The sequence below is a fragment of the Delphinus delphis genome, chromosome 4, assembly GCF_949987515.2.
Source record: "Delphinus delphis chromosome 4, mDelDel1.2, whole genome shotgun sequence".
NCBI lineage: Eukaryota > Metazoa > Chordata > Mammalia > Artiodactyla > Delphinidae > Delphinus > Delphinus delphis.
This window is the reverse complement of record NC_082686.1, coordinates 1880416-1905171: the sequence shown is the minus strand read 5'-3', so window position 1 is coordinate 1905171 and position 24756 is coordinate 1880416. Positions and strand designations below refer to the sequence as shown.

At 55.9% G+C, this 24756-nt stretch overlaps 1 protein-coding gene across 1 annotated transcript; it reads right to left on the bottom strand.

The window, feature by feature from the left end:
- Positions 1-2116: 2116 nt before the first annotated feature.
- DNMT3L (DNA methyltransferase 3 like) lies at positions 2117-21637 on the bottom strand. Its single transcript, XM_060009742.1, has 15 exons — positions 21632-21637; positions 20048-20085; positions 19787-19885; positions 16551-16849; positions 16006-16092; positions 15640-15684; positions 14865-14944; positions 14677-14789; positions 13716-13887; positions 11367-11454; positions 10178-10266; positions 7817-7892; positions 7238-7377; positions 4128-4213; positions 2117-2282 (listed from the first exon to the last, which is right to left on the bottom strand). The coding sequence occupies exons 1-15, from the start codon at positions 21635-21637 to the stop codon at positions 2117-2119; spliced, it is 1584 nt and encodes a 527-aa protein (XP_059865725.1).
- Positions 21638-24756: the final 3119 nt, after the last annotated feature.

Sequence of the window (24756 nt, the reverse complement as noted above, 5' to 3'; positions counted from 1 at the left end):
CCCTGGAGGGTCTCATCTGTGCTCAGATGCTCCTGTCCCCACTGGCCCTCCGTGTTTTCTGGGGCTGCCATGACCTTGGTTTCATTACAGACCTTTAGCCCTTGGACAGGAGACCCGTGACATCACAGCCCAGTATTGTCCCCCTGCTAGCCTGGAGAGAAGGTCTTCGTGAAGATGAAGATGTTTCTATCGGCCAGGGCTCTGTGTGTGTGTGTGTGTGTGTGTGTGTGGGTGTGTGTGTGAGAGAGAGAGGGAGAGAGGGAGAGAGAGAGAGAGACAGGAAGAGAGACAGTTTGTTCAAGGAATTGGCTCGTGTAATTATGGAGGCCTGATAAACCCAAAACCTTCGGGGTGCGCTGGCCGGCTGGAGGCCCGGGAAGGGTCGTGCTCAGAGAGAATTCCTTCTCGCTCAGGGCAGATTAGGACTTTGAAGGCTCGGGACTGTCTCAGTCCGACGCGGCCACTATAATGAAATTCCACACACTAGGCAGCTTGTAAACAACAGAAACGTCCTGCTCGAAGTTCTGGAGGCTGGAAGTGGCAGGTCAGGTACTGGCAGGGTCGGGTGAGGGCCCCTTGCACAGTCACACGCTTCTCGTGTGTCCACACGTGGGCAGGGGTGAGGGAGCTCGCTGGGGCCTCTTTTGTAAGGGCACTAATCCCAGTTTGGAGTCACCTCTCAAAGGCCCAACCTCCTAATACGATCACCTTGGAGCTTAGCTTAGGTTAGGATCAACCGATGAGTTCAGACCACAGCACCCACCCGCACTGTGGAGGGTAACCTGCTTTATTCAAAGCCCACTGATTTAAGTATCAATGTAATCCAAAACGCCCTTCACAGAAACCTCCAGGATAATGTTTGAACAAAGGTCTGGGCACCGTGGCCCAGCCAAGTCAACACATAAAATTAACCATCACAGCTTCTATTCTATTTCAAGATACTTTTAAAACACCCTTCAGGGCTTCCCTGGTGGCGCAGTGGTTGGGAGTCCGCCTGCCAATGCAGGGGACAAGGGTTCGTGCCCCGGTCCAGGAAGATCCCACATGCTGCGGAGCGGCTGGGCCCGTGAGCCGTGGCCGCTGGGCCTGCGCGTCCGGAGCCTGTGCTCCAGAACGGGAGAAGCCACAGCAGTGAGAGGCCCGCGTACCGCAAAAAAAAAAAAAAAAAAAAAAAAAAAACACCCTTCAGAAAGTCCAATTGTAGCCCCACCTTTCTTCCACAAACCACTGTCGGCACTAGCAGTGGTCCCAAGCTTCCCCAGGTCACAGTGTAACGCCCAGGACAAGCAGAATCTATGTGCCTGTCTGAGTATGGGTCCCTTTGGGGAGTTTTCTGGTTAACCTGGAAAGGCCCCTTTGGGATTCATCACATGTGATTTGAAGCCGGCTCTGTCAATGCTCCAATGGTCCTGTCCTCACCAGAGCCCGGGGCAAACTGGGACCCCGCCTTCTGCAAGCAAGGCCGTCTGGGTTAAGGAGGACCAAAGGTTGCTTCACGAGTGGACCTGGCCTTGGCCTCCATGCCCTCTGTTCAGCCTGTCCTACTTGGCTGACCGAGTGGGTATCTACACTTTGCAAAGTTTGGGATGTTTCCTGTGGCTCTAATCAGGGTGGGTGATTTTAACCATCAAGGTGCATGGCAGCCATGACGGCATCGGCTACGGGTACAAATAGCACAGGTGCAGCGCGCGGCTATAACCCTGTGTCCTGCTCGTCTTTCTACATACTTTCCTGTGTCCTACAGGATAAAATAAAGGCGGTGCTGATACACAAAAACACCAAAGAATGACCCACAACGATCATAATAAATATATTTTAACTTCCCAACTGGCACAAAGCAACATTTCCAGCAGCCCAACGTGCACGGTCATGTCAGGGTCTCGTCCACCGTTAGACCCGAGGCTTCGCCCCCTCCCACCAAAGGTCATGGTGGGAGCGGGGCCCTGTCTCTCCAGACCCAAAGGGATGGTGGGCCTGTAGCAATCTCGGGAAATCCAAAGTTAAGCAAATAAAATAATAATTTGAAAAGGAAAAAAGAAACAATGTAAGGAAAGTTGTCTTTGTTCTAGGAAAAGTCTCTCTCTTTTTTTTTTTTTTTCACGGTATAATGACTCATTTATAAAGAGGAAGTGAGTTCTGTTGAAAAATACTTGAAATATTCTCTCAGGGGGAGAAAACAGTTCTTCACCAGCGTGGCTGGGCCCTGGGTGGGGGGCTTTGCTCTCTGCCTGTCCCAAGCCAGCAGGGATAATTCCTCCTGGGGATCCAGAGCTGAATGCCTGCTGTGAAGGAGAGCGGGGGCTTGGTACCCACCCAAGGGCTCCTGGGAGAAAGCTGGGGGGTGCCCGTCTCGCTAGGTTACCCGAGGTCTCTGAGAGAAAGACCCCACCTGCCTTCTGTGAGGTTTTCACCACGTGGTGGGATGACAAGCATGTCGTGGGCAGTAGGGGACGATGGCTCCCACACCCCTCCTGGTGAGGGGCCTGTCACCCGAGACGGGTGCACAGAGGGTCCCCAAGGGCAGCCCACTGGCCCAGCTCAGCAGGTCTCACTTTCAGGGTGGAGAGGCCACCGCGGAGCAGACCCACAAAGAAGGGAGGGCGGGACTCGTGGGCAAGGCTGGCCAAGCGGTGTTCCCTGGCCCTTCCAAGGGTTCTGCTGCACCCGAGCTGAGCACGGCCGCCTGTGGGCCCCGGGCTGCCTGTGCCGGAGGGCCATGCAGCAGGGACCCCGCTCGTCACGTGATGCAACCCTGGGGACTCAAGTCTCGCGGACGTGGCGCCTGGCACCTCGCTGGACTCGGGGGACATTTCTCGGCTCAGTTTTTGTCGGGGGTGAAGGCCACGGACAAGGTGCCAGAAACACACCGTGCCCCTCTTGGTGCTCTCCCTGCCCACCTCCTTGGGGCAGCTCCACTGTCCAAGGGAGGCCGGTGCTGTCTGAAGGCAGCTGCCCATCAACCCAGCAGAACGGTCCCTACTTCCAGGGAGGGGGTCTCCCTCACGACTGAGACAGTGAGAACCTGAAGGGAAGCACCTCCTGCGTTCCTGGGGCCCAGGCCCCGTCACCACCTCCAGGGGAGAGAAGTGGGGAGACGCCGTGGAGGAGGTGGGGTGACCCTCAGGTCTTCCGAAGAGATAATGTTTCGGAACCTGCTCCACCTGGCTCCCCACGTCCCCGCCCCAGTCCTGGCTGGGGGCCTGGTGGGCGCCACAGCGTGAGCGGGGCGAAACCTGGCACTGGGAGGTGGTGAAAAGAAGTTTCCAGGCACTGCCGGGGGAGCACCCATGACTTACTGTCCTGGAAGGTGCAGGCAAGGACGAAGGCCAGATGCACGGGGCTTGGAGGAGGAGACGGCCTTCTCCTCAGGGCTCGGGGGGCTGTGTGTGGCGGGGACAGTGGAGGAGGGCAGGGTCCTGGCAGCAGAAAGGCTGCCTGAAGCGGCGGGGTGGCCGGACCAGGGCTGTGGGTTTGCAGGGCTGGCGAGGGGACGTGCGTGAGAATCGCCAGTCCTGAGAATGTTCCAGGAGCACCGAAGGCCGTGTGTGCGTGTGTGTGCCCGTCTGTGTGTGCATGAATGCGTGTGTGTGCACGTGTGTGTGTGCGTGTCTGTGTGTGTGTGCAAGCCCAAGGCAGGCCTGTTTGAGGGGCTGAAAGAAGCTCAGTGTGGCCCAAACGCACACAGTGGGGCGCCCGTGAGGATGTGAGCTTGTGTGAGTGTGTGCTCTGTGTGTGACGAGTGCGAGCCTGTGAGACAGCAGGTGTGTGCTTGTGAGCGTGGGGCTGTGCAGGGTGAGGCACGTGCCTGGAGCCTGGGGAGTGGGGACCAGGACCAGGACACATGTGCCGCGTGGCTCCCGTCCGGGGGTTCGTCCGGAGGTGAGACGCTCAGAGGTACCAGTGCAGAAGCGGGGAGAAGGTCCCCGAAGTGGAAAGGGGGCACCGCTGACCTTGAGCTTGTCCAGAACTTGTGGGGCGGCCCCTGACCTGGGCACAGAGGCTGCCCTGGGCACGGCTCTGTGTAGAAAACCCTCTGCTCTCTTGCACTCTCAGACTTGTTTCCCTGGTGAACCCGAAGCAGCCTGTGTCCCTCCGAGTTTCCAGGGACACAAATGCACAGGAAATACCTCTTCACGGCGGGGACGTTGCTCCACACGTTCACGGCGTTCCGGATGGTACAGCCACGGACGTCCTGGATGGTCACCGGCTCAGTCTGAGGGGTAAAAACGCCAACTATGAACTGGGAGACCCACAGTGGGCACGACACCTGAGCCCAGAACAGTGTCCCGGGCCTCCCAGACCGATTATGTCTCCCAGTCGACATTGCTTACATGTCACATCTTTTTCCTTATAAATCACCTTATAAGGAAAAAAGCCGAGATATTATTTTAGACCTTTTAACTGGTAGGTTATTTTCACTCCCACAGGTCACCTGGCCCAGGGACTCCCCGCCTGCTGCATGGCAGAGGTGGATTCCCGTGAAGGTCAAAGAAGTCCTTGCTCTTTGAGCCACGAGATATGTCATGTCAGGCAGATAAGAGGCTCTGCGGGCAGACAGCAGTGTTTCCTCAAGGGCCGATGCTTCACGATGCCCACAGGAGCCAAGGGCGTGGCCGGATCCTGGGGCCGCAGTCTCCGTAGAAAGCACCGGAAGGTCAGGGAAGGAGGGGCTGGGGGGGAGTCGTGGCAGGAGGGAGGTCATCCGGTCCCCGACACCCAACCAGGTGGCCTGAACTTTACCTCTCCGGACTTGGAGTGGTGGGGCGTGCAGAAAGGCCCACGTGGACCGTTCCCAAGTCTGACCATCCCTGGACACATCAGTCTCCTCCCGTGTCCAGACACCTGGCCGGGAGGAGAGTTCACACGTGGATGTACCATCGGGAGCAGGGCAGAAAGAGACAGTCCTGCATTGGACACGTCTAGCTACTGCCTGCCATCGGCAGGCATGTGGTTCCACAGCAAGATGGGGGCAGTGACAGGACACGTGGGAAGGTCTCTTTTTTGCCTGCTTCTGATCTGGGACCAATTCCGATCTACCCAATGTGCTCACAAAACGACCAAGAGTCAGCATCCTTGCTGTCCTCCGAGTCTGCGGACGGCTGGCGCCCAGGTTGGGAGCCTGTGCTTTTGGTCTGGACTCGCGGTTACTAGTCATAGATTTTCAGTAAACAGGTCACCTTGCAAGCCTCGTGACCACTGATATGGGGTGACATGTCAGTATTTAAAAATTCCGGGCTTCCCAAAAAGGAGGAATAACCACGGATGCGGAAGAAAGTAGGAGAATCGGGAGGCCACTTTGCTCGACCCTATGAAAGTGATGTTTAAACTTTAATTAAATGGGTGACACTCCGGGAAAACATAACTTACCAAATTGATCTCAGGAAAGATTGAAAATCTTAACAGATGAGTTCCCACAGAAGAGTTGCTCCCATTTTAAAACAATGGCAACAACAACCAGTCCCGGCAATTGCACAGGAAAAGTCTGTCGAATTTGAAAATACTTTTATGAAGCAAACTTAACACTGACATCCCAACCCAATAAAAATAGCACAAAACAAGACAGCCTCACACACCCACCTGTCTCGTCTGCTTTGTCTCAAAGCAACAAATCCTATGGGAAATGCAGTTCACTGGATTTCAGCAATCTGTCAGAACAGCCACACCCCACGACCAAGTGGGTATTTTCCAGGAATGCAAAGACAGATCACTATTATGAAATCTATTAGTATATTATATCCTATTAATAGATCTAAAGAAGGAACTTAATTCTCTCCATAGACGTAAAAAAGAACATTTGACAGAATCCAACACTTATTCTTGATAGAATGGCTCAAAAAATGGAAATCAAGGGAAACTTCTGGAAATTTCCTTAACATAGTGAAATGTATCAACCTCAAAGCCAGCATCAGCTTAGTAGAGAAACACTGGACACATGTACGTGCAACTCAGGACCCAGGCAGGCATGTCCCATCACTACTGTGGTTCAATGTGAGACAAGAGAGACGTGTCTTAGGTACAAAATTAGAAAGAAAAACTATCATGACCTGCAGATAATCTGCTCAGATACCCAGAGAGTCTAAGTGAACCAACTATAAACCACTTTCATCCACGAAGTCATCCAAGAAGGCAGCAGAAGCTAAATTAATGTAGAGACGAGATCAATAGTTTCTTGAATCAAACCAGTAAGAAAGATACAAAACCAGTGAGATACAAAATGGAAAATCCCAACTGCATAGGAGGGAAGAAGACAGGACATTTGGGAGCCAAGGCGAGGGAACGCAGAGAGCTGGGGACACCCCGTGGGCAGGTGAGGGGAGCGGCAGCTTGGCCACCAGGGGGGTGGGGGTCTGCGCGGACACCCTCCCGGGGCAGTGGCAGCATCCCTGAAAACGGCACATGGACCCCGCGGTCTCACTTCCGGAATCCACCCCGCAGATGTCCCCACTCATGCCCCCTCCTCATAGCATTGTTTGTAAGAGCAAGAGATTGGAAACAGCCCAACTCTCTGTTCCCGGGAACGGGTTAAAGGCATTTTTCACATCCATACAAAATAAAACTGCAGAAAACAAAACACATACGTCAAAACAAAGAGTGAGAAAGGTACTTTTCCAACAGAACGATTTCCAAGGTCACGGTTAAGTGAAAAAAGCCCGACGCAGGGCAGCGGGGCGGGCAGACGTGTAGGTTTGTGAAGACGTCCTGGAGGTGGCCAAGGACCGAAGACAAGTGCAGTGGGGACAGCAGGGGTGGGGAAGCCAGGAGACTTTCACTGCGGGGACCCCGGGCCTGGCCTGGGGCTGCCCTGTGTGTGGGTCTGCTGGGAGGGCCGGGCCAGGTCAGCCCTGGACAAACCGGTCACTGAGTCCAAAAGTGACGGCTCTAATGGTCAGGACTTGGGCCTGAGGACAGAAACAGCCAGGCTGTCGGTGCCCCAGGATGGGTGTGAGTGTGTGTGTGACACTGACCGGTGCACTGAGCATTGCGGTGTGCGAGTGCGATGCGTGTGCACGTGTGAGTGTGCGTGCGCCCAGGTGGGGTGGCGGGGAGGAGAAGGACGTGACCCGAGGTGGCGGGATCCTAAATCCAGGGCGGTGCAAAGGCGCTGTTGGGACCTCGGTGGTGAGACGGCCCTCGTGGGCCCTGTGAACTCTGAAAACCCAGGCCTCGGGACCGGGACCTAAGCGGTGCCCCCCAGGAGCCCCAGGTGTCCCTCGGGGAGGCCGCGGCCCGCACCCACCTCCAGAAAGCGAGTGGCCACGACGCGGTCGTCCTGGGTCAGCACCAGGTTGTCCACGAACATCCAGAAGAAGGGCTGGGGGCTGCCTGGCCGCGGCCTCGCGTACCGCAGGATTCGGTGGAACTGGAACAGGTACCACGCTGGGGTGGGGAGCAATCGGGTGGGTCTGGGCTCTGCCTGGAGGGACCCGGGACGCAAGGGCGGGGCTCTGGTGGGGCGGGGCCGCCTGCTCCGGCAGCTGCAGCCTCCAGGGCACAGGTGCGGGAGGCTGGGCGACACCCCACAGGGACACACAGCCCTGCGGACAGGGTGGGAAGGGCGCCAGGCCGCCCTGGGGTGACGGACCCACTCGCTGTCCTGGCTGCGGTGATGGCTCACAGGGCACTCACTTCAAAACCCACCACGCTGTACTCACTGAATACGGACAATTGACCTATGTCTCTGATACCCCAGTAAAGCTGACTGTTTAAGAATGCAGACGGTTTGCAATTCCTGCCCTCCCTGAGGAGGGCTGGGATGCGTAGGAGGGCGTGGCGGACAAGAGGCTCTGGAGTCTGAGCAGATGGCCAGGCCTCTTACCTGGGGGCTGGCTGCAGGCGTGGCCCCGCGGGGGCGTAGAGCCGTAGGCGAGGTCGAAGGGGCCCCATGCTTCCACCTGCAGGAGAGCGCGGCTCAGGAGGGCAGAGAGCTCCCCCGGGGCCGGGCACCTTTCCTCTCTGACCGTGTGGTTCAGGCTGACCCTCATGGAAGGGGTCGGGGGGCGGTGAAACCCACCGGGTCAGACCCGCCCCTTGGTTCCGGGGGTGCAAGGAGCCCTGCTTTCTCTATCGTCTCAGGGAGGCCGGCCCTCAGCAGAGCCCTGGGAACCCGAGTGCGGTGATTCCTTTGTGCCGGGCACAGACCCTCCAGGGAGAGTGACACGGGGCCCCCAAGGATTCATGCGGATTCTGTGTGTTGCTGGGAAATACAGGTGGAAGCCCTGATGGGTCACTGGGTAGCAGGTAGCCTTCCCTGGCGAGCGTGAGCGCCCCTGCTGCACCTCCCCCGCCCCCCAGCCCTGTCCAGGCCCCTACAATCCCCCCTGAGCTGAGACGCGGAGGATTCCCTTCCCCCATCAGGGGCCCAGGTGACGGAGGGACCCAGTTAGAGACTCTAGCCCGTGTCACTCTTCTTGAAAAACAATTGAAAGACCCAAATACTGGATCCCTGGCTTTCTGACAGCAGCCCGTCCAGAGCAGACGTGGCTTCCCTGGACCCTCCCCAAGTCACTTAACAGAAGCCGACACCCGACGTTAGCCTCCGGCCTCACGTGCCCCCGGCCTCACGTGCCCCCGGCCTCACGTGCCTCTGGCCTCACATGCCCCCGGCCTCACGTGCCCCCGGCCTCACGCGCCTTGTCACAGTCAGCTCTGACCCTGACCCAGGCGCGCTCCTGGTGGCTTCAGCTCCAGTGAAGCCTGCTGACCAGCGCAAGTACAGCAGGGGGTCTGGACAGGGAAGGGGCAAGGGGGCTAGAGGAGGTGAGCGTGGGCTGGGGGCCCGGGACCCGCATCCCAACACTCTACACGAAGGTGGCTGCTGAAATGACCCCAGGAAAGGTTGGGAAGGAAGCAAGGTCTTAGAGGGAACACCCCGCTGTCCCCGAGAACCCGCCAGTGTGCACTTGAAATCCCCCGAAACCCGCGGCCAGGTGTGGCTGTGCAGACGTGGAAGCCAGACGCCCCCACCTCTAGGGTGGGCTGCACGGTGGGAAAGCCCATGTTACAGGCCTCGTGAAAAAGGAGTGAAGCCAGGACTGGTCGTCGGGGAACCGGGTGATGACGGCACACGTGAGCCACTGTCACCCCGGAGACGCGAAAGCTCATTGCGGGAGGGGGTGTCTAGACCCTTGGCCGCGCCAGCGAGAGCCCCCCCACGTCGGATCTGTTCCTGCAGCTCTGCTACGTGGGGAGGGCTCGTGTCACTCTCCAGTCCCGACTTGACCGTCCTGCCCTGGCAGGGAGGACCCCGCCCTGGGGGGCCTGGGACGAGTGTGCGGGTGGGCGCAGGCTCCAGAAATGCTTCCTGGTGGGACGTCCGAAGGGGCCGGAGGGGCAAGAAGAGAGCTGTCCTGGGCTTCGGGGCAGGGCAGACCCCAGGGGGATGGAGGAGGGGGGCGTCTCCTGTCTCAGCCAGGGAGGAGGGCTGGCCCCTGGGACACGGCCCCCCGGCCAGACGGGGAGCAGAGCTGAGAGGCCCTGCCGGCACCCGGGGGGTGAACTGGGTCCCCCCACATTGGCTGCTTCCTTGTTGCCACCTTCTGTGGCCAGTGTTCCGGCCCCTCTGACCCCGTGCCTGTGGTTGTCGGGCTCTGGGGATGACGGGCTTTAATTCTCCTGTGAGAGGCTGTGTGGGCGAGCGGGTGATGGACCAGATCTTCCTTCCCTGAGGCCACAGAGGTGGCGTCCCACCCCTTTCCCATCCGCGGCGGCTCGCGGCCCAGCTGCTGAGTCATTTTTAGGCCCTTCCTCCAAGGCCTCCGTCCAGGACAGCGGGAAATAGCCTTCGAGGGAGCCAGACGTTTCATGACAGCGCTCGGAGAGTGTTTTCAAACAGTCCGTGGTGGTTGTGTTCAAGACTCAGCACTTTATTTTAGGAGGGGGAGACCCCCTCCCTAGGCGGCACCGTCACAGGTGGTGGGATAGGCCCCTTGGGTTTCAACAAACCGGGCGGGAGCTTTGGCCAACGGTTCTCCTCTGGGCGGTGGGCAGCGGGGGGCTACGGACATGCCTTTCTCAGCTCTCCCGCCGTGGGGGGCCAACACCCCCCCAGGTGGGCCCTGCTGGGGACAGAGCATCCGGGCTGCACCTCCCCCACCCCGTCGCACCCCCTCCCCCGACGCACCCCCTCCCCCCGTCTGCTCTCACCCCTTGGTGCCTGGAGGAGCACAGCAGTACTTACGTCCCTCCTCACTACGTTGGTGACATCATCCAAATGCTTCAGTTTCCCCGGCTCGGAACCATGTTCCAAAAAGCCCAAACTCATCAGCTCTGGGTGGGGAGCAAAGGGGACACACAGGGCTGACGCTGGTTTTTGACCCCATGTGGAACTAAAGGGCTGCCGTTAGCAAGCAGACTTTATCTTTTCCACCGCATGACAGGGGGGAGCCAGCAAACTGCACTGAGAACTGATTACAGAAAGTCAAGCAATTTGTTGCACAGCCAGGCCCTCCTGGCTGCAGCGCCACTCTCTGGGTTAGGAATCCACTGGGTGGTGGCCGTCCACGCTGATGTCACCTGCTCAGGCCGTGTGACACGGCTGGGTTGCAGGGGGAGTCTGCAGCCTGGGCATGGGACAACTAGCCCAGAAAGAATCTTAACAAATTGAACTAAGGATGCATCGTCCGGGCAGGGACTTGAAGGCTGGGCGGCCACGGGCTTCCTTCAGGGGAAAGCCGTGCCCACTCTGTGCGTCTCAGCCCCCAGGTCCCTGACACGGGTGTGCATGAGGCCGCTGTGACCGCACTACACAAGACACGGGGCGTAGCGCCAGAAGTGGGGTGGACGCCCCCCCCATTCCATTTGGCCAGAGACAAGGAGTATTTTCACGGATTCTTCTTACAGCTGCCGGGCCCAGGAGAACCCATAGGATTTCCAAAGGCACCAGCAGGTGGGGTCTGCTCAGGGTACAGAGGGGCAGGACACCCAGGAAGGCTGGAATGCAGCACGTGACCAGTCTGCGCAACCTGGGAGATTCGGGTAGAGAGGGAGGGTGCAGGGAGCCCTGCGAGGGGTGGGGCGGCCCTATACGGCGGCCAGGTGTGTGGAGGTGTCTGAGGTTTGGTGGCCGTGGGCAGGGCTGTCTAGGCAGAGAGCCTGGGCCCCATGGCCCCCACTACGGCGTTTCACACCCACCGTCTTGCTACGTGAACTTTCTTTCCAAGGCGTCCCTGCTGAAGGAAGGAGCCCCAGGTGCTCCTCAACCCTCCCCTCCTGAAAATGACCCTCAGGTCCCCAGCCTCAAACATGTAGCAAGTGCATCATAGGGGACATTTCGACCCCGCCCACCGCCCACTCCCCCGGTCCCCCGTGGGTCTCGCTCCAGGCAGACCCATCTTCCATTGTCAGTCCTCAGACATCACTGCACCCACCTTTCTTGATGTCCCCAAAAAGGGACAGCACCCGGATGGGCTCTCTCTTCCACACGGGCACAGTTTTGTACATCTCAAGGGGACTCTCCTATTTATTTTTTTTAAAAAAAAGGATGTTCTGATGACTGCTTGGTCGTACAGCCCATGAGTGACAAGAAAAATTCTTTCTGGCTCTGCAGAGGCTTTTCCCCTGATGAATGAGGACACACCGGCCGAGGCGGCTGGCCCCACCCTGACTGCACTGACCCCCAGGCCTCCGTGAGACCCCACCCATCGCCCAGGACGAGGGCTTCTGTCCTCCACACCAAGCCCCCAGCCTGGGCCATCTCTAGCAAAGGAAAGGCAGGTGCGAGGGCATTTTCCTGACTGTGAAGGAAGATAATTCTATCCCGAGAGAAACCACTTCCCTTGTATTTCTTGGGAAGAGTCTCAGACCTGGGGGATTCTGAATACCCACGGCCATGGGATTCACCCAACCCCTCTCCGTCCCCTCTGTGGGCTCTGAACGTGGGCCTCAAGCCACACAGCACCCCTGAAGGCTACCAGTGTCAGGCATCTCCCAGGCCAGGCCTGAACCAGCCCCTGAGTCCTGCCATGAAGGAGCCAGGAAGGCCTAGGGTAACACCCGCCCACCCCGCAGGGCACCCGGCAGCAGAGACCCGATGGATCTATTCATGAAACAAGCACCCCAGCGCCACCTGACCCCCAGGAGGTTGCACTTGGGAGTGCCTGGCCTCCCACGAACTGTGGATGGGATTCCAGGCCTAGGCAGGGGCACTGCCTGGGGGCGGGGGAGGGGGGTCCCAGGAGACCCTGAGCCCCAGGGGGAAGGGTCTGCCCAGGGCTGGAGCAGGTGGGCACCCAACGCAGGCAGCGAGTGAAGCGGCGGGCGAGTGTAAGGGAGGGCAGGCTGCCCGGAGGAGGAGGCGTGGGGAGGTGAGAAGGGCGGGGCGGATCCCGCGCAGGCACAGCCCTGAGGGACACTTGCGGACACACGTCCTGGTCCCCCGCGGCAGCCGCAGGAGCAGTGCCTCCTTCCCGCTGTGCTCCGGCTCTAGTGGCAGTAATACCAGCTGTGGGCATCAACCCCTTCTCCCTTCAGTGAGAAACTCGTCCTGCAGTCTGCCAGCACGGGGCCTTTCTGCACCGAGAGGGAGCGTTTCTGCCGCTCACCGGACCGCGAGAAGGCTCTACGGGGAGTGCAGCCACCTTGCTCCGAAAAGCACCATAAAGGCACCTGCTCCCATCTGGTTTCAGGGAGCGCTGGGTGGTGGGGCTACCATGTGCCCCCGTGGTGGCCCAGCAATGCCGTGTGTGGCGACTCCCCAGAACCAGCCTGGCCATGCGCCACAGGGGAGAGAGCCCGAGACCCCAGGCCGCCACGGTGAGCACCCAGCCCTCCCCATCACGTGGCCACCCTCCCTCTGTGCGTCTCTGTCTCCTTCCTTCCTGTTAGATGACACCAATCATTGCATTTCATGTCACCCTCATCCAGGATGACCTTACCTTAAGATTCTTAACTAAATTACGTCTGCAGAGACCCCATTTCCAAAATAGGCTATGTTCACAGGTAACAGGGGTTAGGACGTGGATGTGTCTTTGGGGGACAGAGCTCAACCCACCATGATGAGCCCAAACTCCTGCCTAGCTCCCGGATCCCGACCTTGATCCTGGAGAGGACCCACGTCTGTGCCAGCTGTCCGGGCTGGACCAGGAGAGCCTGCCCGGGCGTTTGCTCCCACTTGCTAGACCTAGAGGCACACCTCTGCTGGGCCCCTCTCCTACGTCCTACAAATGCCTCATTCCCAGGCTTGGAAGAAACAAAACTGCCATGCGAAAGTGATTTGTAGAGGGACTTCCCTGGTGGCACAGTGGTTAGGAATCTGCCCGCCAATGCAGGGAGCACGGGTTCGAGCCCCGGTCTGGGAAGATCCCACGTGCTGCGGAGCAAATAAGCCCGTGCGCCACAACTACTGAGCCTGCGCTCTAGAGCCCGCGAGCCACAACTACTGAACCCCATGTGCCACAACTACTGAAGCCCGTGCGCCTAGAGCCTGTGCTCCGCAACAAGAGAAGCCACCACAATGAGAAGCCCACGCACCGCAACGAAGACCCAACGCAGCCAAAAATCAATTAATTAATTTAAAAAAAAGAAAAAAGTTTAAAAAAAATAAAGTGACTTGTAGAAGACAGAGCATCTAGCAGACAAAGAGGGGATGAGAAAAGCGCATTTGCTTAAAAGCCCTTAACATCGTTGTGTAAGAGGGAGCGGACGGGCGTTTTGCAGCCCATCACCAGAGGAAAGGAGCCAAGTCCGAGCACCCGCTCCTGCTCCCGCTGTGTCCTCACCGCCTCCCGGTCGCAGAAGGCCTTCAGCCACCCCCGCCACTTCTTCCTCCTCTGCAGCAGCCCGCTGCGGGGGAAGGGCAGGCACAGGAAGCAGACCCAGTTGCTCATGGCCTGCACTTTCCCCGAGGTCCCAGGGCCCACCAGGCTGTCGATGCACTCGAAACAGTAGCACCTGGAGTCAAACAGAGAACCACAGCGACAGGCCTGCCACTGCCTTGGCCGCCAGGTGAAACCCCGGTGGTCCCGCAGGCAGAGGCGAGCCTGCTCCTTGCTCCGGAGTGAGGGGTGGAGGCCACACGCGGGCTCAGGGGAGAAGATGGAGCTGGCAGGGGCTGCAGCCCGGGGAAGGGGGACGGGTCCCTCTTGGGGACCCAGAGCGCCGGGAACCCAGCCATCTGCAGAGGACAGCAGGGGGTCTGTGGGTAGTGACAGATTTCACAGACTCCCCTAAGCCAGCTGGCTCCCTCCTCCAAACTCCAGATCCTGAGAAACCAGGCAAGATCTCTGCAGGAGCGCCCACTGCGGGGGCGGGGCGGGGCTGCAGACTTGGGGCGACGCAGCAGTAAATACCGGGACGCCCGGAACGACTGAGGGGAGGGGACCACGGGTAACGCTCGGGCTGTTAGGTAGCAGGGAATGACTACGCCTCGCCTGACACCAGCTGCGTGGGTTTCCTGTCGCTGCCCTACTTAACCACGGAGGGAGCAGCTATGTCTTGGCGATAAAAACAGAAAGAAAAATCACAAGCACAGATCTTCCGACACACCCTTCCCCTAGGTCACGGCTATTCACCAAATGAAACGTTTGAGCTGGAAATGGAAAGCTTTGGAGAAAGTCATACTTTTGGGAGGTGAACCCCTTTGGACTCTGGGATGCGGAGCTGAGAAGAATGGGAGTTTCCCAGGCTTGTGGGCAGTGGTCCTTCAGCCCTTGCCCGGACCCCCCGGGCCCCTGGCCTCACCGCGTGCAGTCGGGGCTCTCGCAGATGAGCAGCGTCTCTCCCGCACAGCAAATGGAGCAGTAGGACAGGTACCCGTCCTCGTCGTACAAGAAGAGGCACTCCAGGAACTTGTCCTTGGCGAGGGCAAAACCAGGCTGCCTCCTCTGTTCCAAGGCCTCCACAAAGCCGCCCCATGGCTCCCTGCTTACCTTGCACGGAGTGCACATCCCTCCCTCAAACAGAGGGTGCTGCGTGTGCACCCGGAAACTTCCGCAGCAGATACACATGTCTGAGGCGAAAACCCACAGGGCAACGTGTCACAATGCCGTCAGGCACAGCAACAGACTCAGGAACGAGTTTAACAATAACAAAAAGAAGGCAAGACCTGTACACTGAAAACCACAAACTAGTCCTCAAAGAAATTAATGATCAAACAGATGGGAGGGCATCCCATGTTCATAGATCAGAAGACTAAACAGTGTTAATATGGAGAGCTTCCCCAAATCTGGTTTTGAGAAACCAGATCCTTCTCAAAATCCCAGCTGGCCTTTTCCTTTCTTTCTTTCCTTTTTTTTAGAAATTGCTAAGATGATCCTAAAATTCATATGTAAATGCAGGGGATCCAGAATGGGCAAACCCAAAGAGAAAGAAAGTAGATTTGTGGTTGCCTAGGGTTGAAAGAGGGGAGGCAGAGGGATGAGGAATGAGGACGGACTGTTGATGGGTACCAGTTTCTTTTGCGGATGACGAAAATGCCCTAAAATTAGACTGTAGTGATGGGTACACATATCTGTGATTACGCTAAAAGACACTGAAGTGTACGCTTCAAATGAAGTGTCAGGGTCCTTGGGGCAGGTGGAGGGGATACGAGCTGGGCACCAGCGGCATACACTGCCCTCTTCCACGGACGGACAATGAGTGAGGCTGCAAGTCTTTCCTCAGCTGGCTGACGTCCCTTCACCTGGGCAGGTGTGCGATGCTCACCTTCTATGTCTCGCTGGTTAACCTTGACTTCATATGCAATAAGATCTGGAAAAGAAAATAAGTAGCCCCTTCCTCTGCCTGTCTCCTAATTTAGACACCTCAAGAGATGAGCCTCACAAGTCCTTGGTGAAGGACTGCTGACGTCACAGGAACCAGAGGATCAGCCCCCCCCGCCCTGTCCCCTCTGCCTTTCATGGCGACATGTTAAACATCTGAGCTGGTGGGGTGGGGTGGGGGAGGCTTTGAGTGGGGCCCTTCTGCTCCTGAGTGACGTGGGAGCATTCCAGAAGCCGGGAACCCTAGACTCTGCCCAGGCCTGGGGTCAGCACCCCAAGTGATGGAGGCAGTACCTGCATGAGCCCTCACCTCTGCGGAGCCTGGGTGACGGTGGGGATGACTGCTCGCTGGAGCGCGGGATGATGTCCGTGCTGTGCTCTGCTTCCCGGTCCAGGACTGCAGCAGTGGCCGTGGGGACACCAAACCAGGAGACAGGACGCACACCAGACAGGGAGAAAGTGTCCCATCAGCCTCCGTCTTGGAGCCCCAGACCCCCAGCACGGGGACTGAGCAGACCACCCAGCCCGGCCCCTACCCACCTCCCACCATGACACTCACCCCTCTCGACCCCCAGGGTCAAGGGGCAGGAAGACCAGTGGGGAGCACCAACCTCGAGAGGGGGCTCGGTGGGCGCAGCAGGTGGGCCGCTTCTCCCCACAAATGGGAGGGCAGGGGGCCTCGAAGGGCCCAGGGTCCACCACGGCCCCTCCCTCCTTCTGTGTCCTCCCTAGCTGTGCACCCCTCAGCCACCCCCATGCTCCTGCCGCCCCACTGTCCCCCAGACCCCAGCCTGTGGTCTCTCCCACCCGACCCTCAAAGGCAAGGGGTCTATGGAGAAGGCGAAAGGGCCTCACTGATTTCACAGGGCTGGGGACACGGCTCCCCTTCCAGCAGCGGGGCTGGGTCAGGGTCCAAGCCATCCAGGGTTTCCAGGCTCAGGGTTCCCGGGGAGGAGATGGCCATGGAACCTGGGAAGGGGCCTTCCAGAAACCAGCAGGAACCGGGGGTGCTGGGCCCGCTGGGCGAAGGGGGTGCGAAGGTGACGTGACGAGCGGGGGCGGGGGAGTGGGGAGGGGCGGGGGAGCCCTCAGTGCCACTGGGTGTTGGCTGGAAGGGTGGGGGGGCTCGCCCCTGTTGGGTGAGGTTAGGGAGTCTGGGGAGGGGGGGAGGGTGAGGGGGGGCTCAGTAATGGGGCGCTGAGTGTGGGGTGGGGGGGTGGGGGGCTTAGGGGCGGGACTGTGGTCTTGAGGGAGGGGCAGGAGGGCAGGTGTGGGCAGAGGGAGGTCAGTGGGCTTAGGGAGATCAAGGGTGGGGGTGAAGGTGCTGGGTGAGGGTTGGGGGGAGTTTACTGCGGTGGGAGGGGCCAAGGGGCAGTGCGGGGGAGGGGCTCAGCTGGGGCCTGGAGGGGGCATAACTCCCCCACCTCTGCTGGGGTGTGGGCTGGGCATCCTGACTTTCCTGGAAAAAGCTCAGCGCGAGGCGGGGGGGTCACTTTGCAGTGAGAAACCTGACAAACACAGCTCTGCCAGGTGGTCAAGGTCGACGTCAAGAGTGGAGTGGACAGTACTGCCCTGGAGGCACTGAGATGAGGATGGCCTGTCACCTCTGTGGGCTCCCTCCCCACGCATGACCCTGCCTCCACCCTTGAGAAAAATACCAGAAAATTCCAGGGGAGGAACAGCGAACAAAATACCTGCCCAGGACTCTTCAAAACTGTCATGCTCATCAAAAGCAGAGAAAATCTGAAAAACCGTCACAGCCAAGAAGAGCGTAAGGAGACATGATGACTAAATGGGACAGAAAAAGGACATTAGGGGAAAACCAAGGGCATCTAGTAGACTACAGCTTATCAGTGTAGTGACTGTTGTATCAGCATTGGTTCATTAACTGTAACAATTGTATCACACTAATGCAAGATGTTAATAATAGGGGAGACTGGGTGGGGTTTGGGGGAATTCTGTCCTAGCTTCACAAATGTTCTGTAGATACAAACTATTCTAAAATAGTTTCTGTTTTTAACGACACAGTATTATTGACTATAGTCACCATGCCGGTATATTACATCCCTATCTATGGGAATTTATTTATAACTGGAAATTTGTATCTTTTGACCCTCTTCACCCATTCGCCCATCCCTCAGTCCTCACCTCTGGCAACCACCTTCTCTGTTTCTATGATTTTTAAAAAATATTTATTTATTTATTTATTTGGCTGCACCGGGTCTTAGTTGTGGCATGTGGGATCTTTAGTTGTGGCATGTGGGATCTTTAGTTGTGGCAGGTGGGATCTTTAGTTGTGGCATGTGGGATCTTTAGTTGTGGCATGTGGGATCTTTAGTTGCAGCGGGATCTAGTTCCCTGACCAGGAATCGAACCTGGGCCCCCTGCATTGGGAGCACAGAGTTGTAACCACTGGACCACTAGGGAAGTCCCAGGTGTTTTTTTTTTTTAATTCCACATGTAAGTGGGATCATATGGTATTTGTCTTTCTCTGTCTGACTTGTTTCACTTAGCATAATGCCCTCAAGGTCAATCCATGTTGTCACAAATGGCAAAATTTCATTCTTTTTTACGGCTGAGTAATATTCCATTGTATACATACACCATATTTTCTTTATCCATTCATCCATTCATGGGCACTTAGGGTGTTTCCATGTCTTGAATACTGTAAATAATGCTGAACGTGGGGGTGCAGATATCTTCTTAAATTAGTGTTTCCTTGTTTTTGGATGAATACCCAGAAATGGAATTGCTGGATCGTATGGTCGTTCTATTTTTTCTTTTTTGAGGAAGCTCCATACTGTTTCCTGTGGTGGCTGCACCAGTTTACATTCTCACAACTGTGCACGAGGGTCCCCTTTTCTCCACACCCTCCCCAGCACTTGTTATTTCTTGTCATTTTGATACTAGCCCCTCTGACAGGTGTGAGGTGGTAGCTCACTGTGGTCCTGATTTGCAGTTCCCTAATGATTAACGATGTTGAGCACATTTCCATGTGCCTGTTGGCCATCTGTATGTCTTCTCTGGAAAAACATCTATCCAGATTCCTTACCTAGATTTTGTATCAAATTGTTTGTTGTTTTGCTATTGAGCTATATGAATTCTTTATATATTTTGGATATTAACCCCTTATTAGATATATGATTTTCAAATATTTTCTCCCGTTCAGTACATTGCATTTTCATTTTGTTGATGGTTTCCTTTGTAGTGCAGAAGATTTGTTAGTGTGATTATAGTCTCATTTGTTTATTTTTGCCAAGACCGATGTCAAGGAGTTTCCCACCTATGTTCTCTTCTAGGAGTTTGTGGTTTCAGGTCTTATGTTCAAGTCTTAAATCCATTTTGAGTTAATTTTTGTGTGTGGTGTAAGATAGTGGTCCAGTTTCATTCTTTGGCATGTAGCTGTCCAGTGTTCCCCAACACCATTAATTGAAGAGACTGTTCTTTCCCCATTGTATATTGGCTCCTTTGTCATAAATTAATTTTCCATATATACGTGGGTTTACTTCTGTGCTTTCTATTCTGTTCCATTGATCTATGTGTCTGTTTTTGTGCCAGTACCATACTGTTTTCATTACAGTAGCTCTGTAACATAGTTTGAAATCAGGGTGTGTGACACCTCTAGCTTTGTTCTTCTTTCTCAAGATTGCTTTGGCAATTCATGGTCTTTGTGGTTCCACATAAATTTTTGGATTGTTTTTTCTATTCCTGTGAAACCTGCCATTGGAATTTTGATAGGGGTTTCATCAAATCTGTAGATTGCCTTGGCTAATATGGTTATTTTAACAATATTAATTCTTTCAATCCATGAGCATATCTTTCTAAATATTTTAGAATATTTATTTACAAGAGTTTATTAAAACTTTTTTTAGTGGAGGGAAGACAATACTGATGACGACAATGAAATCATTTTCCCCATGTTTGAGTACGTTGTCTTGATTGCCTTCTCCTCCTTTTACTTAGTTTAGCTTTGTTTTTTAACTAGGACACCAGATTAAAAATTATTATAAGGACCAGGAGTGACTGGGGTGCAGGCCTCTCTGTCACCTGACCACACCACCCAACTCCCATGTCACACCCCTGCTCCCCACTCTGCCCTGTCCATGTTGTTCCTGTAACGGAAGGGGAATGTGGGGATTCCAGGGGCCCATTCCAGCTCCACGGAAGGGACTGTCTTCTCGTTTTTGGACCTGAACAGCAGGGAAGGCGTCCTGGGGGCAAGATCACCCGGCCTGGTGACGTGGAGCAGAGGCTCCTGGAAGGTTCCACCTAGGGTACATGGACAAGTATGGGAGTGGGGGGAAGCCAGGACACTCCCGGGCAGGTGCCTTCCTGTCAGGGTCTCGGGTCACCGTATGCCCTGCTGCAGCTGGGCAGACACCAGCACTGTCTGGGGGGGGGGGGCCCTAGTGGTTGGGAAACAGGCCTCAGAGAAGCTGGCCTCTTGGTGACCAGCTCAGTCTCTGAGGCCACCACCAGCATCAGACCCTGACATGTCAGGACCCTCTGCCGGCCAAGGGTACCCCTGTCCTCACTCATGGACACCCCAGGAAACCCGAAAATCACATGCGTGGGAGCAAAGGGCGGGACACAAAGCAGGCCTCCATCTCCATGGGGACCACCCTCCAGCTCCACCTCCCCCTATGGCCCCGCACCCAGCAGTGGCCACGCTCTGCGAGGGGCAGTTCTGAAGCTTCCTGGGTGAACCCCAGTCCCTCTCAGCCCAGCCCAGTCTGCCTGACAGCCCTGCCTTCCCTGGCCCGGACTTCTGCAGGGCTGGCGCGGGCCCAGCGAGGACCTGCTGACACCCCGGCGTGAGCCTCGGTGGGCCTGTGGTTGGGTCCCGCCTGGCCTGGCGGTCACCCTCTGGGTGCTGGCCTGACAGGGTGACCCACAGCTTGATCTCAGCTCGGTTCAGAGGCTTTTGGGCCCAAAGGCATCCTGAGCGGCACCTGACTCCTGTCGGGCTCGGCCCCTCCCCCGAGGCTGTGTACGGCCTAGGAGGAGCCTGTCCTGGTGCCGGGGCACCGACCACCGACCACTCCCCTCCTACACTGCTCGGTCCTCATGCTGTACTTCTGCATTCCTGCACAGCCCCAGAGTAACAGGGGGTCTCGCAGGCACCTGGAGAGGATTTGGGGGCCCATGAAGCAGAGGGGGGCTGGCAGCGGGCGGAGCCGTGCCTCTGTGAGAGCGTACACTGGTGGGGGGGACGATGTCCAGAAGCTGCATGAGGGAAGCCACAGGAGCACGAGGGCCATCAGGGACTGGGGTTCAGATCTTTTCCTTTGCCTGCAGGTGTCAGGCCTCGGCTCCTGGCTGCTTGTAGGTCATTCAGGCGGAGGCGCTGCAGAGACCCCCCATCTCCCGGGCTGTGGGCCAGGGCGTGGGATGAAGTGGGGGGTGCAAAGCCCAGCGCCCCCACTAAGCGGGCTTGCGACTCCAGGCCTTCATGCTTTCACTGCATGGTAAGCTCCCAGGGAGACAGGCTCCTGGGGAGACCGGCTGGGCTCAGTCATCCTGCGTGTCTGGAGCTGGTTCCCACACTGGTGCTTCAGGCATACAACTCCACATGCAGTGTCTATAAATGTTCCATGAAGGGAAGAGTCTCTGTTGAAATAGGGTTGGGGGAAGTGGAATGTTAAGTGGGTACATTTCCTGCGGGACTTATCAGAGCCTTTATGATGGAAGGCTCAGTGATGGAAGTTGTGAACCTCCAAGCAGAGGATGGTATACAGCCTGGCCCCGACCGATCTGACCAGGGCATCCTGTTCCCAAGGCTGCCCATGACTGTGCTTCTGGAGGGTGGGAGAAGCTGCCGGCTGTCGACCCAAGGCTGGGCACATCGGCAGGTGGGCTGGTTAGGCCTCAGCACTGACGACTCAGGGCCCAGGGCTGCAGTAGCAGAGGCTGGTGTCCTGTCCCCTCGTCCTGACCCTCATGGTTCCGGCCCCTGTGGGGCAGACTGATGGCCAGTGCCCTTTTCTATCTGGAATGTGCAGCCAGGGCAGGGGAAGGGAACACAGGGACCCACCCACGTTTCAGTTACCAAAGCAGGTCACGTGACCCACCTCACGCTGGTGGGAGGTGAGTGGTGGTGTTTTGTGATGCTCTTGGGGGAATGGATGGGTGGATGAGCGAACATTCATTCTTCTCCCCGAGACAAAGTGCAGTGGGAGTAAAAGAGGAATTCGCCTTTGTGTTGGCCTGACCACAAGGTGACCCACTGGTCCTCAGGCTCTGGTCTGACCCTCCGCCCAGCCTGCCGCTGTCTTGACCGGTAATGATGCTTTACATATGCAGAGAGAGAGAGAGCAGACACTGACAGCTCAGAAGGGCCTGGCCTCACAGCCAGGTGTCCGGGTGGTCCCGGTGGATGCCAGCGACCTCACAGGGCACAGCCTCAGACAGGCCACTCTGTGCAGTGATGAGGGGAGCGGAAAAGACAAGACCCCTTCCCAGTCTGTCTGAGCACAAAAGCCAGGGCCTCCGCCACCCACAAAAGTGACCAGACATCCCCCTCTCCTGGCTAAGACGGCGACTGCACATCTTCCCAACTGCCAGACGAGAGGCCTCAGGGCGCCAGGTCCCTGCCCCTCCCCTTCCCAACAGCACCCCATCCAGAGCTGCCATGGGGGAGCCTGGGTGCAGGGCTGCAGTCTGTGACCCCCGTTCATGGTGACGTCATTGCACGGATGTCCCTGAGAACATGGCGATGACCCACCAGCTTACTGGATTTAACCTGCCCTTCCTCCAAGCCCACTTATGCCAAGGGAGTCCCCTTATAGTACATTTATAAACACTCAGTGGAAAACACCATTTTTATTATCTGTGCACAGGCTATATGTATTTATAGACTGATACTCAAAAAGTCCCAAAGTAGATGGTGAAATGATGCTGGATTCCAGCCCCTGTTGCTGCTGGGCTGTGGAATAAAACTTAGGAAAATCAAGTCTCTCTTCTCTGTTTCTTTTTCTTTTTAAGCTCTTGAGTGGTTGTCTTTTTCTTATTGATTTGAGAATTCTCTGTATTAAAGATATTACCTAATCCTCATCTACGTGTCACAAATATTTTCTTCAGCTTGTTATATCGATTTTAATTTTTTAATATTTTTATACACAAGTGTCTTGCATTTGTCTTTTCTGTCATGGTTGTTGCTTCTCCTATCATACTTAAAAATTTCCTCTCCACCACAAAATGATACCAGCATTCATCTTTATTTTAGCACTTTATTTCATTTTGTAAACATATCTTTCTTCTAGTCAGGACCTTTTTGCACTGATTAGTTTGTCTGAAGATGATTCGTCAACGGGTCCATCTACTCCCCCTCCAACATATTCCATGCAAGGCATTTATTACCTAAAAATCCACAGTTGTGTTTGGATATCGGGCTAAGCTTTGCATTTGACACCAGCAATCTGTGTCTCTCTGCACCAGTCCCCCTGCCCTCCTCACTGTAGCTTTTTTTTTTTTTTTTTTTGGTACGCGGGCCTCTCACTGTTGTGGCCTCTCCCGTCGCAGAGCACAGGCTCCGGACGCGCAGACTCAGCGGCCATGGCTCACGGGCGCAGCCACTCCGCGGCATGTGGGATCCTCCCGGACCGGGGCACGAACCCGCGTTGTCCGCATCGGCAGGCGGACTCTCAACCACTGCGCCAGCAGGGAAGCCTCTCACTGTGGCTTTTTAATACTTTATCTGGGGCAGCTTTGATCCTCTTCGAAGGTGTCCTGTCTCTTGCTCATTCATCTTCCAAAAGAACATGAGACTCAACTTCTAAACCCCCTTTAATAATTCAATTGGAATTACATTAGCTTTAGAGAATAATTAAGGAAGAACTGGCTTTTAAAAAAAATGTATTGAAGTATAGTTGATTTACAATGTTGCATTAATTTCTGCTATACAGCAAAGTGATTTGTTATACATATATATATTCTTTTTCACATTCTTTTCCATTATGGTTTATTGGAGAATACCGAATAGAGTTCCCTGTGCTCTACAGTAGGACCTTGCTGTTTATCCATTCTATAGACACTCGTTTGCATCTGCTGACCCCAAACTCCCACTCCATCCTTCCCCCACCCCCCAGCTCCGTTGGCAACCACAAGTCTGTTCTCTATGTCTGTGGGTCTGTTTCTGTTCCGTAGATATGAAGAACTGCCTTTTAAAATGCAATTAAGAAATGAAATCCAGAAGCATGGTGTATCTTTCTGTTTCTTCTTTTTAAAAAATTGTATATGTTAATTATACCTTAATAAAAAGAGATACCAGCAAAAAAATAAATAAATAATAAAAATACATAAAACGTAAAATGTGGGTGCAGCGGATCTCTTCCTAGCTTTATATTTTACTGGGCGCTGTGAATAGTTTCCATTATACTTTATTTCCTACTTTTCATGTAAAAACTAATCTGTGCGTGTTATTAAATTCAAACCATATTTAAGTGTACAGATGAGCTAGCGAAGCCCCGTCTCACCATCTCCCACCTGCCCCAGGGCTCACACCCGTTTTGTCTCCTTCCAGACTGAGAGGTTTTATTTTTCCTTCTCTTGTTTTCCTCACAATAATCAGTCACCCTGTACACACCGCACTGCAATTTGCAGCATACAGTAAACACCGTGCAGGGCCCCGCAGCCGCCCCGCCTTCCCCCCGGGCTCGGCCATTGTCTGGAGGCGTGGCCTCGATGCTAACCTGTCTCCGCTGAGGGGCATTTTGGGGGTTTCCCTTCCCTCACCCTCACACGGAATCTGCAGGGGACTCCCCTTTGACCCCGGAGCAGGTCACCTTTCTGCTTCATTCCCTGCACACTCAGCGGGACGGGAGCTGGGGGGGACCTGCTGGAAGGGATGTCCCCAGAGAACACTGGTGTCAGTGTGCATTTCCACGGCCCACCGTGGCCCAGGTCCCAGCCTGCCAGCCTCCCAGTGGGGCCAGTGGGTGGCCAGCATCTGCACGGGGGATTCAGGGCCACAGGCGGAGGCTGAAGACACTGCTGTGGTTATGCCAGCCGGAGGCTCTCTGACCTGGAAACTCCCTCCATGCCTTCTGCTCCTGTACGGTGT

Bases quoted from the DNA above. Each gene is read 5' to 3' on its own strand.
- DNMT3L (XM_060009742.1), bottom strand. The intron at 15,685-16,005 runs GTGAGGGCTCAT...TTTCTTTTCCAG, and splicing joins GTCACCCAGGCTCCGCAGAG to ATCTTATTGCATATGAAGTC. The intron at 14,945-15,639 runs GTGAGCATCGCA...TTTTCGCCTCAG, and splicing joins TAACCAGCGAGACATAGAAG to ACATGTGTATCTGCTGCGGA.